The sequence below is a fragment of the Leucopleurus acutus genome (assembly GCF_964270905.1).
Source record: "Leucopleurus acutus genome assembly, chromosome: 5".
NCBI lineage: Eukaryota > Metazoa > Chordata > Mammalia > Artiodactyla > Delphinidae > Leucopleurus > Leucopleurus acutus.
In genome coordinates, this window is record NC_139147.1 from 49,092,457 (window position 1) to 49,109,838 (window position 17,382).

A 17,382-nucleotide genomic window follows, 5' to 3' on the forward strand; every position below is an offset into this window, starting at 1 on the left:
AATACCAATCCTTCAAAACCTCTTCTGGAAAACAAAGGAAGAGACAACACTTTTCACCTCATTCTACAAGGCTACTATTAGCCTCATTCCAAAGCCAGACAAAGACAACATAAGAAAATAGCAAGTTATTTTCCCTTCTGAATACAAACATAGATATCCTCAATAAAATCCTAGCAAACTGAAACCAGTAACATATAAATGGGATCATAAATCAGAATCAAGTGACATTTATCCCAGGAATGCAAAGTTGGTTTAAAATCTAAAAATCAATTTATGTAATACATTATATTAATAAAGGATACAAATTACATGATATAAATGCAGGAAAAGCATTTGACAAAATCCAACACACATTCATCATAAAAAGCCTCCCACAAATTAAGAACAGAAGGGAACTTCCTTAACATGAAAAAGGGCATGTCTTAGTCTGTTCAGGCTATAACAAAATATCACAGACTCAGCAGCTTATAAACAACAAACATTTATTTCTCACGGTTCTGGAGGCTGGGAAGTCCAAGATCAGGCTGCTGGCCAACATGGTCAGGCTCTGGTGAAGGCCCTCTTCTGGGTTGCAGACTGCAGACTCCTCACAGTGTCCTCACGTGGTAGAAGGCACCAGGAAGCTCTGTGAGGTCTCTTTTATAAAAAGAGCACTAATCCCGTTCATGAGGGCTCCACCCTCATGACTTAAGCACCCCCCTCAATGGTCCCACCTCCAAACACCATCACATTGGGCATTAGGATTTCAACATATGAATTTTGGGGAGATATTGTACAAACATTCAAACCATAGCAGGGCGTCTATAAAAAACCTATAACTAACATCATACTTAATGGTGAAATACTGAACGCTTTCCCTCTGATAGTGGGAACAAAACAAAGATTTCCACTCTCATCACTTCCATTATACATTGTACATTCTAGCCAGGACAATTAGGCAAGGGGAAAAAAATTAAAGGCCTCCAGCTGAAAAGGAAGCAGTAAAGCCATCTTTGTTTGCAGATGACATGATCTTGTATATACAAAATTCCAAGCAATCTATTAAAAATTTCTAGAACAGGACAAACAGGGTCACGATATATAAATCAGGGTCAACATATATAAATAAATGGGATTTCTACACACTAGTAATGAACCATCTAAAACTAAAATTAAGAAAACACTTCCATTCACAACAGCATCAAAAAGAAAATACTTGGGAATAAATTTAACAATAAATGTCCAAGACACACTGAAAGTTACAAAACACTGTTGAAAGAAATTGAATAAGACCTAAATAAATGGAAAGATATATTCATGAATCAGAAGATTTAATTTGTTAAGACAGCAATACTCCCCAAATTGGTCTACAGATTCAACACATCCTCCATCAAAATCCTTGTTGGCTGTTTTGCTCAAAATGACCAACTGATTCTAAAACTCAGTTGAAAATGCAAGGAACCCAGAACAACCAAAACAATCTTGAAAAGGGACTTCCCTGGCAGCCCAGTGGTTAAGACTCCATGCTTCCACTGCAGGCGGCATGGATTTGATCCCTGGTCGGGGAACTAACATCCTGCATGCTGCACAGTGCGGCCAGAAATTTTTTTTTAAAAATCTTGAAAAATATTATGAAGTTGGAAGACTCACATTTCCCAATTTCAAAACTTACCACCAAGTTGCAATAATACAGTGTACAGCACACAGCGGTACTGACATAAAAACAGACATATACATCAATGGACTAGAATTCCAAATCCAGAAATAAACACTTACATTAATGTCAACTGATTTTCAACAAAGGTACCAAGAAAAATTCGTACCTCTTCTACAAATGCTGCTGGGACAACTGCATATTCACAAACAAAAATATAAATTTGGATGCCTATCTCATGCCATACCCAAAATTAATTCAAAATGGATAAAATACCTAAATCTAAGAGCTAGAACTATAAAACCCTTAGACGAAAACACAAGAGTAAATCATCATGACCTCAGATTAGGCAATAGTTCCTTAGATATGACAACAAAAGCACAACAACAAAAGAAAAACAGATAAATGGGATTTGATCAAAGTGAAAAAAACTTTCGTGCTTCAAAGGACACCATCAAGAAAGTGAAAAGCTGAGTGAGAGAAAATATTTCCAAATCACATATCTAATAAGGACCTGTATCCAGAATATATAAAGAACTCTTACAACTCAACAATAAAAAGATAAACACCACAATTTTTAAACAATTTTTAAAAGGATCTAAACAGACATTTCTCCAAAGAAGATATACCAACAGGCATATAAAAAGACACTCAATGTCATTAGGAAATATGTACCAAAACCACAATGAGATTATCATTTCACACCCACTAGGACAACTATGGAAAGATGGAAGGAAGGGAAGGAGGGACGGAAAATAAGTATTGATAAGGATATGGAGTCACCAATATGCTTATTTCCTAAGGACAATTCACTTGAAAGGTGAGAATTCAGACTAAACAGCTTACAGAGTGCTCTGACATAAAATCAAGAATTCCAATTAGGACTTCCCTGGTGGCACAGTGGTTAAGAATCCGCCTGTCAAATGCAGGGGACACGGGTTCGAGCCCTGGTCTGGGAAGATCCCACATGCCGCAGAGCAACTAAGCCCGTGTGCCACAACTACTGCCTGTGCTCTAGAGCCCACGAGCCACAACTACTGAGCCCATGTGCTGCAACTACTGAAGCCCGCATGCCTAGAGCCTGTGCTCTGCAACGAGAAGCCCACACCGCAACAAAGAGTAGCCCCTGCTCACTGCAACTAGAGAAAGCCCGTGCACAGCGGCAAAGACCCAATGCAGCCAAAAATAAAATAAAAAATAAACTTATAAAAAGAAAACTCCAATTAGTCTTCTCATTTGTGCAAACTCCCAATAACTGTAATTTTTAACTTCGTTACTGTCACTTTTTATTCATTCACTATTCTAAAACAGATAATACCCTTTTGCAAAATAACAACTTTTTAAGCATTTACTGATGTCCAATACTAAAATTTAGTTCCGATTTCCTGCTGGTAATAATTGTAATTTGAATCCCATAGATATTTAATTCCAGCATATCCATTATTCATTAATACTATGACTTTAAGACCAGAGTTGCTAAATGGAGGACAAAAGATGAATCCAGCATCTTAACGAGTCTATATGTAACTCTTGCTTTATTAGCTAAAGCTTTCAAGATGTTACAAACACACAAAAACAAGGAGTTAAGATGAATTAGAATCACAGAAAGAGCTTAGAAGGAACAGTAGAGGTCACTGAACTCAATCACTGTATTTTAAAAGTTGTGGAAATTTGAGAACCAAAAAGGTTAAATGAATCATTCATGGTCACACTATACATAGTATAAGCCCATCCTATATCACACACATACATATATCTTACCTTTCTGCTGATGTCTTAGAAGTGACAGGACGCCCACGTACACCTTTTTTACTTTTATGGTCTACAGAGAGGACCTTATTTCTTAGGCTCCTTTTCCACTAAGGAAAAAAAATGGAATTTGGAATTTCAATAATAAATATAGCAATATGACAATTAAGAGGCACTTAAATTTTCTTTTTATTTAGAAATTCAAGATAAACAGCCAAAGTCATAACAGTTCACAGAGGGGGAAAACTGCAATCTACAAAACACCTGGCATCTTTTGCTAATGAGGATATAAAAGTCCAATAAATTACAGAAGAAAGACATTTATGGACTTCCCTGGCGGTCCAGTGGTTAAGACTCTACATTCCACTGCAAGTAGTGCAGGTTCAATCCCTGGCTGGGGAACTAAGATCCCACATACCACGCAGCCAAAACATAAATAAATAGATAAATAAATAAATAAAGGGTCTGGACTTAATTCGTTAAAAAAAGAAAAACAGGGCTCCCCTGGTGGTGCAGTGGTTGAGAGTCCGCCTGCCAATGCAGGGGACACGGGTTCGTGCCCCGGTCCGGGAAGATCCCACGTGCTGCGGAGCGGCTGGGCCCATGAGCCATGGCCGCTGAGCCTGCGCGTCCAGAGCCTGTGCTCCGCAACGGGAAAGGCCACAACAGTGAGACAGGCCCACGTACCGCAAAAAAAAAAAAAGAAAAGAAAAGAAAAAGAAAAAAGACATTTAAAAATGTAAAGGTAATTTTAGTCAGGAAATAGACATTTTAAGACTCAAAAGCTTACATCACTATGAAAAATGGTGAATGTGTTTAAAGGAAATAAAAATAATTACATGCCAAGTTAAACAGAGTCTGTGATTCTGAAGTAACTGCATTTATAAACAATTGGAAGGGATTACAACTGATTCCCTATGAACTGCTTCATGGAAAAAGTTTAGGGAAGAGTCAGATATCTTACTAACAGTGTTTAGATTTAATCCAACTACAAACAAAGTTAAAGTTGATTTAGTTAATATAGAAACAGGACTTCCCTGGTGGCGCAATGGTTAAGAATCCGCCTGCCAATGCAGAGAACACAGGTTCAATCCCTGGTCTGGGAAGATCCCACATGCCACGGAGCAACTAAGCCCATGAGCCACAACTACTGAGCCTGCACTCTAGAGCCTGCGAGCCACAACTACTGAGCCCACGCACACAACTACTGAAGCCCACACGTCCTAGAGCCTGCACACCCCCAACTACTGAGGCCTCATGCTGCAACTACTAAAGTCCATGTAACTAGAACCTGTGCTCCACAACAAAAGAAGCCACCGCAATGAGGAGCCCACACATCACAACAAAGAGTAGCCCCCGCTCATCACAGCTAGACAAAGCCTGCACGCAGCAGAGACCCAATGCCGCCAAAATTAAAATTTTTTAAAATATATATATATATATATAAACAGTGTGGGGATTTCCCTGGTGGCGCAGTGATTAAGAATCCGCCTGCCAGTGCAGCGGACACGGGTTCGAGCCCTGGTCCAGGAAGATCCCACATGCCGCAGAGCAACTAAGCCCATGCACCACAACTACAGAGCCTGTGCTGTAGAGCCTGTGAGCCACAAATACTGAAGCCCACGTGCCTAGAGCCTGTGCTCCGCAACAAGAGAAGCCACCGCAATGAGAAGCTCGCACACCTCAATGAAGAGCAGCCCCAGCTCACCGCAACTAGAAAGCCCGCATGCAACAACGAAGACCCAATGCAACCATAAATAAATAAATAAATTTATTTATTTATTTTTAAAAAGAGAAATAGTGTGAATCTGGGCAAATAAATTACTTATCTTCTCTATGAGTTAGTTTCCTTACATAATAATGGTTACTATCTCACAAGGATATATGATGATTATATAAGTTTAAAATACTGCCTTCCTTCCTAAATAGACATTTCTCCAAAGAAGACATACAAATGGCCAAAAAGCACCACAACAAAGAACAGCCCCGCTCGCCGCAACTAGAGAAAGCCCACATGCAGCAACGAAGTCCCAACGCAGCCAAAAAAAAATAAATTTTTTTTTAAGTAGTCTACAAATAACAAATGCTGGAGAGGGTGTGGAGAAAAGGGAACCCTCTTAACACTATTGGTGGGAATGTAAATTGGTGTGGCCACTATGGATAACACTATGAAGGTTCCTTTAAAAACTAAAAATAGAGTTGCCATATGATTAGCAATCCCTCTCCTGGGCATATATCCAGAGAAAACTGTAATTCAAAAAAATACATGCACTCCAATGTTCACAGCAACACTATTTACAATGGCCAAGAAGACATGGAAGCAACCTAAATGTCTATTGACAGATGAATGGATAAAGAAGATGTGTGTGTGTGTGTGTGTATATGTATATGTGTATATATATATATATATATATATATATAGAGAGAGAGAGAGAGAGAGAGAGAGAGAGAGAGAGAGAGAGAGGAATATTACTCAGCCATGAAAAAGAATGATGCCATTTGCAGCAACATGGATAGACCCAGAGATTATATTAAGTCAAGTAAGTCAGAAAGAGAAAGACAAATACCATATGATATCACTTATATGTGGAATCTAAAATATGACACAAATGAACTTATTTATGAAACAGAAACAGACTCAGAGATATAGAAAACAAACTTATGGTTACCAAAGAGGAAAGGGGGTAGAGGAGGGATAAATTAGGAGTTTGGGATTAGCAGAAACAAACTAATACATATAAAATAAACAACAGGGTCCTACTGTATAGCACAGACAACTATATTCAATATCCTGTAATAAACCATAATGGAAAAGAATATGTATACATATGTATAACTGAATCACTTTTCTGTACACTTGAAACTAACACAACAATGTAAATCAACTAGAGCTAAAATATACTGTCTTCCTCAGAGATATTTGTACACCTATGTTCATAGCAGCATTTTTCACAATAGCTACAAGGTGGAAACAACTCAAGTGTCCCATCAATAATAACACCAATAATAATGAAATGTGTCATATACATACAATGAAATATTACTCAGCTTTAAAAAGTAAGGAAATTCTGACACACGCTACAACACGCTAATACATGGAAACTAACCAGAGAATGAAGGAAAATAAAGCAGAAAAATACATTACAAACGAAAGAACAAGATAAAACCTCAGAACAAAACACCTTACTGACTGGAAATAAGTGATCTACCTGATAAATAGTTCAAAAAATTAGTCATGAACTTTGACAACTATGAGATTATAAAAAATATTTATATTGGTCTCTGGCCCCAGTTCCTACACAGAGCTCCTAAAACCCTTGTAATTCCCTTGGTGATAGGAGCATCTTTTGCTATAATATCTGGTTTTTAACCCCAATCCCTGACACAGGGCTCCTAAAACCCTCACAATTTCCTGGGTGATAGATTTGCCTTTCGTATTAATGAAGCGACTCTGGGTGAGATCCTAGATGGCTCCTGGATAGGGGCTAGTCACCAGAAAGACCAAGCCAATATTACAAGCTTGGAATTCTCATCTTTGCCCCACCATTCTCTAGAGAGGGGAGAGGGACTGGAAACAGAATTAATTATCGGTCATGCCTATGTGAGCAAATCTCCATTACAATCTCAAAAATATTATATGAGGTTCAAAGAGCTTTGAGGTTGCTAAACACATCCATATACCCGGAAGGTGACACACCCCAACTCCACAGGGACAGAAGCTCCTGCACTCAGGACCCTACCAGACCTTGCCCTATGTATCTATTCATTTGGCTATTCATCTGTATCCTTTATCATGTCCTTAAATAAACTGGTAAATGTAAATAAGTGTTTCTCTGAGTTCTGTGAACTGCTCTAGCATAAATTAATCAAACCTGAGGAGAGAGTCATGGGAATCTCAGATTTATAGCCAGCTGGTCAGAAGCACAGGTGACAACCTGGAATTGTGATTGGCATCTGAAGTGGGGTGGGAGCAGTCTTGGGACTGAGCCCACAACCTGTGAGATCTGAAACCATCTCCAGGTAGATAGTGTTGGAATTGAGATAAATTGTAGGACACCCAGCTCATGTCCCAGAGGATTGCTTGGTGGGGGAAAACCCACAAACATCTGGTGTGAGAAGTGTTGTGAAAATGATAGTAGTATGAAAGTAAAGGAGAAACATGGGAGGAAGATGCGTTTTTCCCAACGCAATGACATTAGGTTAAGTGGAATAAGCCAGTAACAAAAAGACAAATACTCTATGATTCAAGTTATAGGAAGTATCTAGAGTTCACAGAGATAGAAAACAGTAGAATTTTGGTTGCCAGGGGATGGGAGAGGGGGAAATGGAGAGTTATTGTTTAATGGGTAAAGTGTTGTGGTTTTGCAAGATGTAAAGAATTCTGGAGATAGACGGTGGCGATGGTTGCACAACAATGCGAATATACTAAATGCCAGTGAACTGTACCATTAAAAATGGATAAGATGATAAATTTTATGCTGTGTGTGTTTTACCATAATTGGAAATACATTTTTAAAAGTAAAAAAAAAATTTAAGTAATGAAAAACAAAATAAAACACTGTCTTAACCATGATAGCCCTCAATAAACACTGTCATTTTTATTCTCCAGGCATTATTATCTCATTATCACCACAGCCCTACATGGTATAAAACTCATCACTTTATAAGTGGGAAGTGAAGCTCAGAGAATAAACTTCACCAGTTAACCCAAGTCTGCCTGACATAAAAGCCTATGCTCCTTCCAATGCTGTAATTCTAAATTACACAAATTCTCGGAAATCCTTCCTATCAAGATATCAACCTAAACACATTGTCACCCCCATTTCACTACAAAATGTAAATGTATCAATATAACTAGATTAAAAATACATTTTTCCTCCATTTTCAGTATCACTGTCTTAGTTCTGCCTCTTACTTCTGACCTGGACTCTTGCAATGTTCTCCTAATGGGATTCCCTGCAAATGGTCTCTTCTCCCCCCCAGTCCAGCAGCCACTCCGTCAAGAAAGTTAAATCTTTCAAAAATGCAAATCTGGGGCTTCCCTGGTGGCGCAGTGGTTGAGAATCTGCCTGCCGATGCAGGGGATGCGGGTTCGAGCCCTGGTCTGGGAAGATCCCACATGCCATGGAGCAACTGGGCCCGTGAGCCACAACTACTGAGCCTGCGCATCTGGAGCTTGTGCTCCACAACAAAAGAGGCCGCGATAGTGAGGCCCGCGCACCGCGATGAAGAGTGGCCCCTGCTCGCCACAGCTGGAGAAAGCCCTCGCACAAAAACGAAGACCCGACACAGCCAAAAATAAATAAATAAATAAATAAAATTTTTTTAAAAAAATGCAAATCTGATGTCATTCTCTTGCTTAAATTCCTAAGTATTCCCCACTACCTAAGGAGAAAAAAAAAATAATAACTGAGTTATCTTTCTCACTTCTGCTTCCCATGAATCTTCTATTCCAACAACACTAAACTATATGTAGTTCCCTGAAAGTGCATGCCATTCAGATCCTTTGACATCTTTCTGTACATGTTTCCTCTTACTAGAATGTGCTTTGCCCTCCCCAATTCTCCTTGCCCATTAAGTCCCAGATCAACACCACCTATGAAGCCTTCCTCACTCTCTAGAAAAGTAAATCAGTATCTCTGCTCTAACACTATTTTACATACCTCTATTACTGATAACAGTTCTCACAATGAATTACATTATTTGTTTACATCAAACTGCAACCAGGACTGGGAATAATTTAGCTCACAAGCTAGACTCTCAGAACTACTGGTTAACTAGTTTTCCACAACTGTTTCACTAATCTCACAGTAAATGCAGCTTTCACATTTTTTGTTTCCAAATTTTTTTCTACCCTACTAATAACGTTGTAATTAGGTTTTACCTGTATTTGCAAAATGATGAGTACTAGTCTTTGAGTCTCATATTCTGTACAGAAAAGAAACATAATTCCCACCAAAGAGGGGAGAAAAGAATGAGAAGTTTTAAACTATTACAAAAAATGAAACAAACACAATGAGACAAAATGAAGGTATCTTTAATAGGAAAGGAGCGGAATTGATTAAAATTTTATTAACTCTAAATAACAGTAAGATGTTTCAATGCCCATCTCCAATCCTACCACAGCCAAGGGTAGTCTGGAGTGTATCTACAGACATTATCAAAGGAAAACAAAAATTCACTTAGACTTTGATAAATTGTTTCTTATATTTAATATCACACTAGAATGTTTTTTCTTTCCAAAGTTGGATTAGAATTGCAGCCTGGATAATAATCTGTATTTTTCAGAGATACAATTTTTCACTTAGTCTATGAACCTATATACATGCTATCTCTGAAAAAAAATCAGATAACAAAGAATTCTCCCACAATCTGATTATGAATGAGAATTTATTCATATACATATTTTGAAAGCTATCTGATCACAAATAGAAAGGCTGAAATAGTATGAACAGTTGTAATTTAAATACGAAAAAACTTATAGAAGAATAAAAGACTTTGCTTAGAGACAAGACCAAATCATTTAGTTGCCTGATTTTGAAGCTCTCATTCTAGCAGGGGCATCAAAATAAAATACTATGATAATTAAAACCAAATGTTCGATAGGAACTTGACTAAAATTTTTCTTGGACAAATCAACTCTATACCCATTCTAAGTGGTGCAGTGTTCACAGTCTCAACTGAGTACTTCCTTACATACTAAAAATGAACCAAATCTGCAACCTGAAGAAAATATCAGCTTTGCTTGCAACTACTTATCCATGTCACAGCCTACTGTAATAAAGATGGATGATGACTTTCCAACCAATTGAGATTATTGGTCAGGATTTAACTTTTATATCAGAATTTCAATTCTATTGACTCTTCATCTAATTTCCAAATTAGCAACATGTAATGTCAACAGTGAAAACACTTATCAGAAAACATAAGCTGAAATTATTTGGTAACCAACATCTACTGAACAGCTGGATAAATTGGTGAGGTGCGGGGAGAGAGGCTATCTGGGGAATCCTGTATTCTCTTCAACAAGTTTTCCCTGATGGTAACACCTTGCATAACTGCACAGCAATATCATCACCAGGAAAGTGACATTGAAACAATCCATGACCTTATTAAGATTTCACCTGTTTTACATGCACATACTTGTGTGTGTGTGTTTGTATGCGTGCATTTAGTCCTAGGCGATTTTATCACATGTGCTCATCTCTGTGACTACAACCAAACTCAAGATATAGAACAGTTGTGTCGTAAAGATCCTTTCTGCTACCCTTTTATAAACACATCTGCCACCCTCCCCTTCCACTAACCCCCTACCCTACAGGATCAAATCATTTAGTTACCTAATTTTGAAGTTCTCATTCTAGCAGGGATTTCCTAGAGTTTTCACAGACATTCAAATGAACATTTAAGAAGAAAATAAGTGAATTCTACACAACCTATTCCATTAACTAGAAATAAACAATTCCCAATTCAATCTATAAAGCAAACATTATACTGATACCAAATCAATATAATGAGAGTACAAGAAAACTAAAGACCAATATCCCTGATAAGTACAGACAAAAATACTCAACAAAAATCAGCAGATCAAAACCAGCAATATATAAAAAGAATAATACAGTATGACTAATTAGGGCTTATTCTAGGACAGAACGGTGGTTTAATATTTGAAAATCAAATCAATCTACGATTTAAAAAAGAAAAAAGACCCTACTCTACATTGTATACAATAAACTCACTTTAAATATAAAGACACAAACAGATTAAAAGTAAAGGGATGAAGAAAGATACACCATTCTAAGAGATCAAAAGACAGAGTAGCTATATTAATTTCAGACTGAGATTTCAGAGGAAAAAACAGTATCAAATTTGGGGATACAGGGATAAAGAGAAATATTACATAATGATAGAGGGGTCAATTTGCCAAAAAAACATAATAATCCTTAATGTATATATGCCCAACACCAAAATACATAAGGCAAAAACTGATAGAAATATTGATACAAGGACAAATAGACATATCTACTTCAACATCCCTCCATCAGAAACAGATCCAGCAGGCAGAAAATCAGTAAGGAAATCAGTAATGAAATAATTGAACTGAAAAACACCATCAGTCAACTAAATCTAATTAACATTTATAGAATACTTCATCTAAAACAGAAGAATACACATTCTTCTCAAGCGCACATGCTTAGAGGGAAATTTATAGCATTGAATGCATGTATTAAAAAAGGAGACAATTCTAAAATCAATAATGCAAACTTCCAGCTTTGGAAATTAAAAAAAGAAGGGCAAATTTATTCCAAAGTAAGCAGAAGAAAAGAAATAAATAAATAAAAGAGCAGAAATCAATGAAATTGAAAAAAAATTAATGAAATTGAAAACAAGAAATCAACAGAGAAAATCAACCAAATCAAAGGTTGGTTCTTTGAAAAAAATCAATAAAATTGATAACCTCTACCCAGGTTAACTAAGAAAAAAAACAGAAGAGACAGATTACTAATATCAAAAATGAAAGAGGGGCAATCAGTACTGGTCCAATGGACATTATATAGAAATAATACAGAAATGCTATGAACAACTCAATGCCCACAAATGTGAAAACTTAGATGAAAACGGACGAATACCTTGAAAGATACAATTGATCAAAACTTATGTAATCTGAATAGGCCCATATCTATTAAAGATATTGAATCAATTGAATCAATATTTAATACCTTCCAAAACAGAAAGGACTAGGCCCAGTTTGGTTCATCAGTGAATTCTACCAAACATTTAAGGAATCAATTATACAAATTCTCTGTAATTTCTCTCACAAAATAGAAGTAGAGGAACACTTCCAAACTCATTCTATGAGGCCAGCCTTTCTATTTTTCCTTTTGTTTATTTATTTATTTATTTGGCTGCATCAGGTCTTAGTTGCAGCATGCAGGATCTTTGTTGTTGGCACGTGGAATCCTTGGTTGCAGCGCACGGGTTCTTCGTTACAGCACACAGGCTTCTCTCTAGTTGTGGCGCTCGGGCTCCAGAGTGTGCAGGCTCAGTAGTTGTGGTGCGTGGGCTCTCTAGTTGTGGCACACTGGTTCTAGAGCGCACGGGCTCAGTAGTTGCAGCGCACGGGCTTACTTGCCCCACGGCATGCGGGATCTAGTTCCCTGACCAGGGATCAAAACCACGTCCCCTGCACTGGAAGGTAGATTCTTAACCACCAGACCACCAGGGAAGTCCCGAGGCCAGCCTTAATACCAAAACCAGAAAAATACATTACAAAAAAAGAAAACTACACAATATCTCTTATGAACATAGGTGCAAATATTCTCAACAGAATCAAATCCAACAAAGTATAAAAAGAATCATATATCATAAACAAGTGAGACTTATTTCAAATAAGCAATGATGGTTAGGCATTTGAAAAATCCATTAATGTCAACAAGCCAAAAAAGAAATATGAAATGGTCATATCAATAGATGTGGAAAAAGCATCTGACAAAACCCAAAAGCCATTTATGATTTTTTTTAACTCTCAGAAAACTAGGAATAGAGGGGAATATTTTTAATTTGATTAAGAATATCTACAACAAACCTACAGCCAACATCATACTTAATGGTGAGAAACCATATGCTTTGACGCTAAGATTGAGAACAAGCAAGAATGCTCCCTCTCATCACTCCTATTCAACCTCATACAGGAAGTCCTAGATAATGCAATGAGACAAGAAAAGGAAATAAAAGGGATACAGATTGGGAAGAAATAAATAAAACCTTTATTTGAGATGACATAATTGTCTATGTAGGAAATCCCAGAGATGAATTTGAAAAAAAAGAAAAAAGAAAAAACTTCCTTGAACTAATAAGCAATTATAGCAACAGTGCAGGACAAGATGAATATACAAAAATTAATTGCTTTCTCACATGAAGGTAAAGAACTATTAGAATTTGAAATTAAAAACACAATACCACTTACATTAGCACTGAAAAAATTAAATACTTATGTACAAATCTTTAAAAATGTGTAAAATCTATATGAAAAGAACTATAAAACTCCAATGAAAGATATCAAAGATCTAAATAAATAGATATTCCATGAACATGAATAGGAAGACTCAATACTGTCAAGATGTCAGTTCTTCCCAACTTGATCTACAGATCACCACAATTCCAATCAGTATCACAGCAAGTTATTTTGTGGATTTCGACAGACTGATTTGAAATTTTAAATAGAAAGATGAAAGACCCAGAATAGCCAATACAATATTAAAGAACAAGCTCAGAGAACTGATACTCCCACCTTAAAGACTTACTATAAAGCTACAGTAACCAAGACAGCATGGTATGGACAAAAAAACAGACAAATAGATCAATAGAACAGAATAGACAGCTGAGAAAAGGATCCACACAATGTAATCAATTAATTTCTAACAAAGGAACAATGGCAATTCAATGGAGAAAGGCTAATCTTCAACAAATGACACTAAAAGAACTGGCCACTCGTGTATGAAGAAATAAACAGAGACACAAATCTTATACCTTTCACAAAAATTAACTGAAAATGGATCACAGATCTAAATGTAAATTGCAAAACTATAAAATTCCTAAAAGATAACACAAGAGATAATCTAGGTGACCTTCAGTTGAACAATTACTCCTTAGATATAATACCTAAAGCACAATCCATGAAGGAAAAATTGAAATTTGGGCTTCATTAAAATTAAAACTGCTCTGTGAAAGATACTGTTAAAAGAATGAAAAGTTAAGATACAGACTAGAAAAAACTCTTTGCAAAACACATATGTGATAAAGGACTAGTACCCAAAATATACAATAACGCTTAAAACTAAAAAACAAGAAAACAAACAATTTAAAAAATGAGGGAATTCCCTGGTGATCCACTGGTTAGGACTCGATGCTTTCACCGCTGTGGGCCCAGGTTCAATCCCTGGTTGGGGAACTAAGATCCCACAAGCCATGCAGCACAGCCAAAAACAAAAAATGAGTCAAAAATGGGAACACACAGTTCACCAAAGAAGATACACAGATGACAAATATGCATATGAAAAGAAGCTCACCAAAACATGTCATCAGGGAATTACAAGGTAAAACAAAGAGATACTACTACATACCTATTAGAATGGCTAAAACCCAAAACACTGACTACCCCAAATGTTGGCCAGGATGTGGAATAACAGGAAATCTCATTAGTTGCTGGTGGAAATGCAAAATGGTACAACCATTTTGGAAGACGCTTTGGCAATTTCTAACAAAACTAAACATACTCTTAACAAACAATCTAGCAACTACACTCCTTAGTATTTACCCAAATAAGCTGGAAACTTCTGTCCACACAAAAATCTGCACATTAATGTTTAGTGCAGCTTTATTTATAATTGTGAAAACTTTAAAGTAACCAAGATGTCTTTCAATAGATGATAAAGAAACTGTGGTACACCCACATAATGGAGTATCATTCAGCAATAAACACAAATGACATTGGGGGAGTCTGTGCATGTGTAGGGGCAGGGGATATATGGGACTTGTCTGTATTTTCTGCTCAATTTTGTTGTGAACCTAAAGTTACTCTAAAAAATAGTCTTTCTAAAAAAAAAAAATTTTTTTTAAAGAACCAAGCTATCAAGCCACAAAAAGACACTTTGATAAACATAAAAGCATACAGCTAAGTGAAAGAAGCCAATCTGAAAAGGCTGTATGATTCCAAGTATATGACAATATGATTTAAAAAAATATATATGGGGACTTCCCTGATGGCACAGTCATTAAGAATCCACCTGCCAATGCAGGGGACACAGGTTCAAGCCTGGGTCCGGGAAGATCCCACGTGCCGCAAAGCAACTAAGCCCATGCGCCACAACTACTGAGCCTGTGCTCTACAGCCCACGAGCCACAACTACTGAGCCTGTGAGCCACAACTACTGAAGCCCGTGCACCTAGAGCCCATACTCACAAGAGAAGCCACCACAATGAGAAGCCCGCGCACCATAATGAAGAGTAGCCCCCGCTCGCCGCAGCTAAAAGAAAGCCCGAGCGCAGCAACGAAGACCCAACACAGCCAAAAATAAATAAATAAATAAATTTTTAAAACTATGGAGCTTTTCACGCAGATGGCGCCAAAGGCAAAGAAAGAAGCTCCTGCACCTCCCAAAGCCAAAGCAAAAGCAAAAGCTTTGAAGGCCAAGAAAGTACTGTTGAAAGGCATCCACAGCCACAAAAAAAGAAGATCTGGATGTCACCCACCTTCCAACGGCCCAAAACACTGCAGCTCAAGAGGCAACACAAATATCCTCAGAAGAGCACCCCTAGAAGAAACAAGTTTGACCACTATGCCATCATCAAGTTCTCCCTCACCACCAAGTCAGCCATGAAGAAAACAGAAAACAACAACACACTGGTGTTCATTGTGGATGGCAAGGCCAACAAACACCAAATTAAACAGGCTGTGAAGAAGCTCTGACATTGACATGGCCTGATGGAAAGAAGAAGGCATATGTTCTACTGGCTCCTGACTATGATGCGTTGGAGTAGCCAACAGAATTGGGATCGTCTAAACTGAGTCCAGCTAGCTAATTCAAAATATAAAAGTTTTCACTGTAAATAAAAAAACTATAGAGATATTAAAAAGATCAGTGGAGCACAAGAAATTTTTTTTTTTTTTTTTTTTTTTTTTTTTTTGCGGGACGTGGGCCTCTCACTGTTGTGGCCTCTCCCGTTGCAGAGCACAGGCTCCGGACGCGCAGGCTCGGCAGCCATGGCTCACGGGCCCAGCCACTCCGCGGCATGTGGGATCTTCCCGGACTGGGGCACGAACCCGTGTCCCCTGCATCGGCAGGCGGACTCTCAACCACTGCGCCACCAGGGAAGCCCAAGAAATTTTTAGAACAGTGAAATTATTCTGAATTACACTGTAATAGTGGATACATGTCATCATACATTTCTCAAAACACATAGAATATACTATACAAAAAGTGAACCCTAATATAAACTACTGACTTCAGTCAATAATATAACAGAGGTGTTCCAGTTCACAATGATGATGTAGGTAGTGTCCTGAATTCACTTCCTCCCATGGACACACCAAATCTACAGCTACATACAGAACAACTCCCTCTGAAAGAAATCCAGAAACTAGCTGAGCAACTCTTATCACACAAATGAGAAAAAACCCACATCAAAACTGGTAGGAGAGGGCTTCCCTGGTTGTGCAGTGGTTGAGAGTCCGCCTGCCGATGCAGGGGACATGGGTTCGTGCCTCGGTCCAGGAGGATCCCACATGCCGCGGAGAGGCTAGGCCCATGAGCCATGGCCGCTGAACCTGCGCGTCTGGAGCCTGTGCTCCGCGACAGGAGAGGCCACGGCAGTGAGAGGCCCGCGTACCGCAAAAGGGGAAAAAAAAAAAAAAACTGGTAGGAGAGGCTGAGACATAATCTCTCCATAAACACCATCCCGAGCAGATCAGAACACAGCCAGAAAGGAACTCACAACTCCCAGCCTTTTCCTAAGGAGCAATGGGTTTGCACCCCACATTTAGCACCCCAACTTTTAAGATTATCACCAAGGAGATAGGCCCCCAAAACATTTAGCTTTAAAAGGCAACAGAACTTGCATCTAAATATAAGACCCATAAGGCTTTGGCATACTAAGACACAGTTCTTGAAAGGCTCACATGGACTCACCATGGCTAACCCTCCAGGACCCAGAATAGAGGCAGCAGACTAAAATGCACCCAGTCTTTCTATAAAAGAGGCCTATTTGTTTATCTCAAAATCTGCAGTATGAAGGGCAGGCTTCTAATTTAATACGCATCCCAGGTCCCACTGCAACACTCTCCAGAGACCACAGAGGCAGGTAGGCACCATCTCTGAGCTCTCCCTCTGCCTCCAGCTTGCCCTTATCTCCCAAAAAGGAGCTTATGCACAAGACTGGCACACCACTTTTTGCAGCTGCTGCCCAGGGGATACCCCTTAATCACCTGGCTCTGGTGACCA

The 17,382-nt window shown here is 38.2% G+C and overlaps 1 protein-coding gene and 1 pseudogene across 16 annotated transcripts in view; one reads left to right on the forward strand and one right to left on the reverse strand.

Moving 5' to 3' along the window:
- The window catches only part of SENP7 (SUMO specific peptidase 7), a 170,879-nt gene that overhangs the window by 95,943 nt on the left and 57,554 nt on the right, over nucleotides 1–17,382 (reverse strand). For all 15 annotated transcript variants that reach the window (XM_082839378.1, XM_082839381.1, XM_082839373.1 and 12 more), the window contains one exon: nucleotides 3,395–3,492. In XM_082839378.1, coding sequence (XP_082695504.1) covers nucleotides 3,395–3,492 — 98 coding nt within the window. The remainder of the gene's footprint in view (nucleotides 1–3,394; nucleotides 3,493–17,382) is intronic.
- On the forward strand, nucleotides 15,455–15,945 carry LOC309962510 (large ribosomal subunit protein uL23-like; annotated as a pseudogene). Its single transcript has one exon. The product of its transcript is annotated as a large ribosomal subunit protein uL23-like (transcript).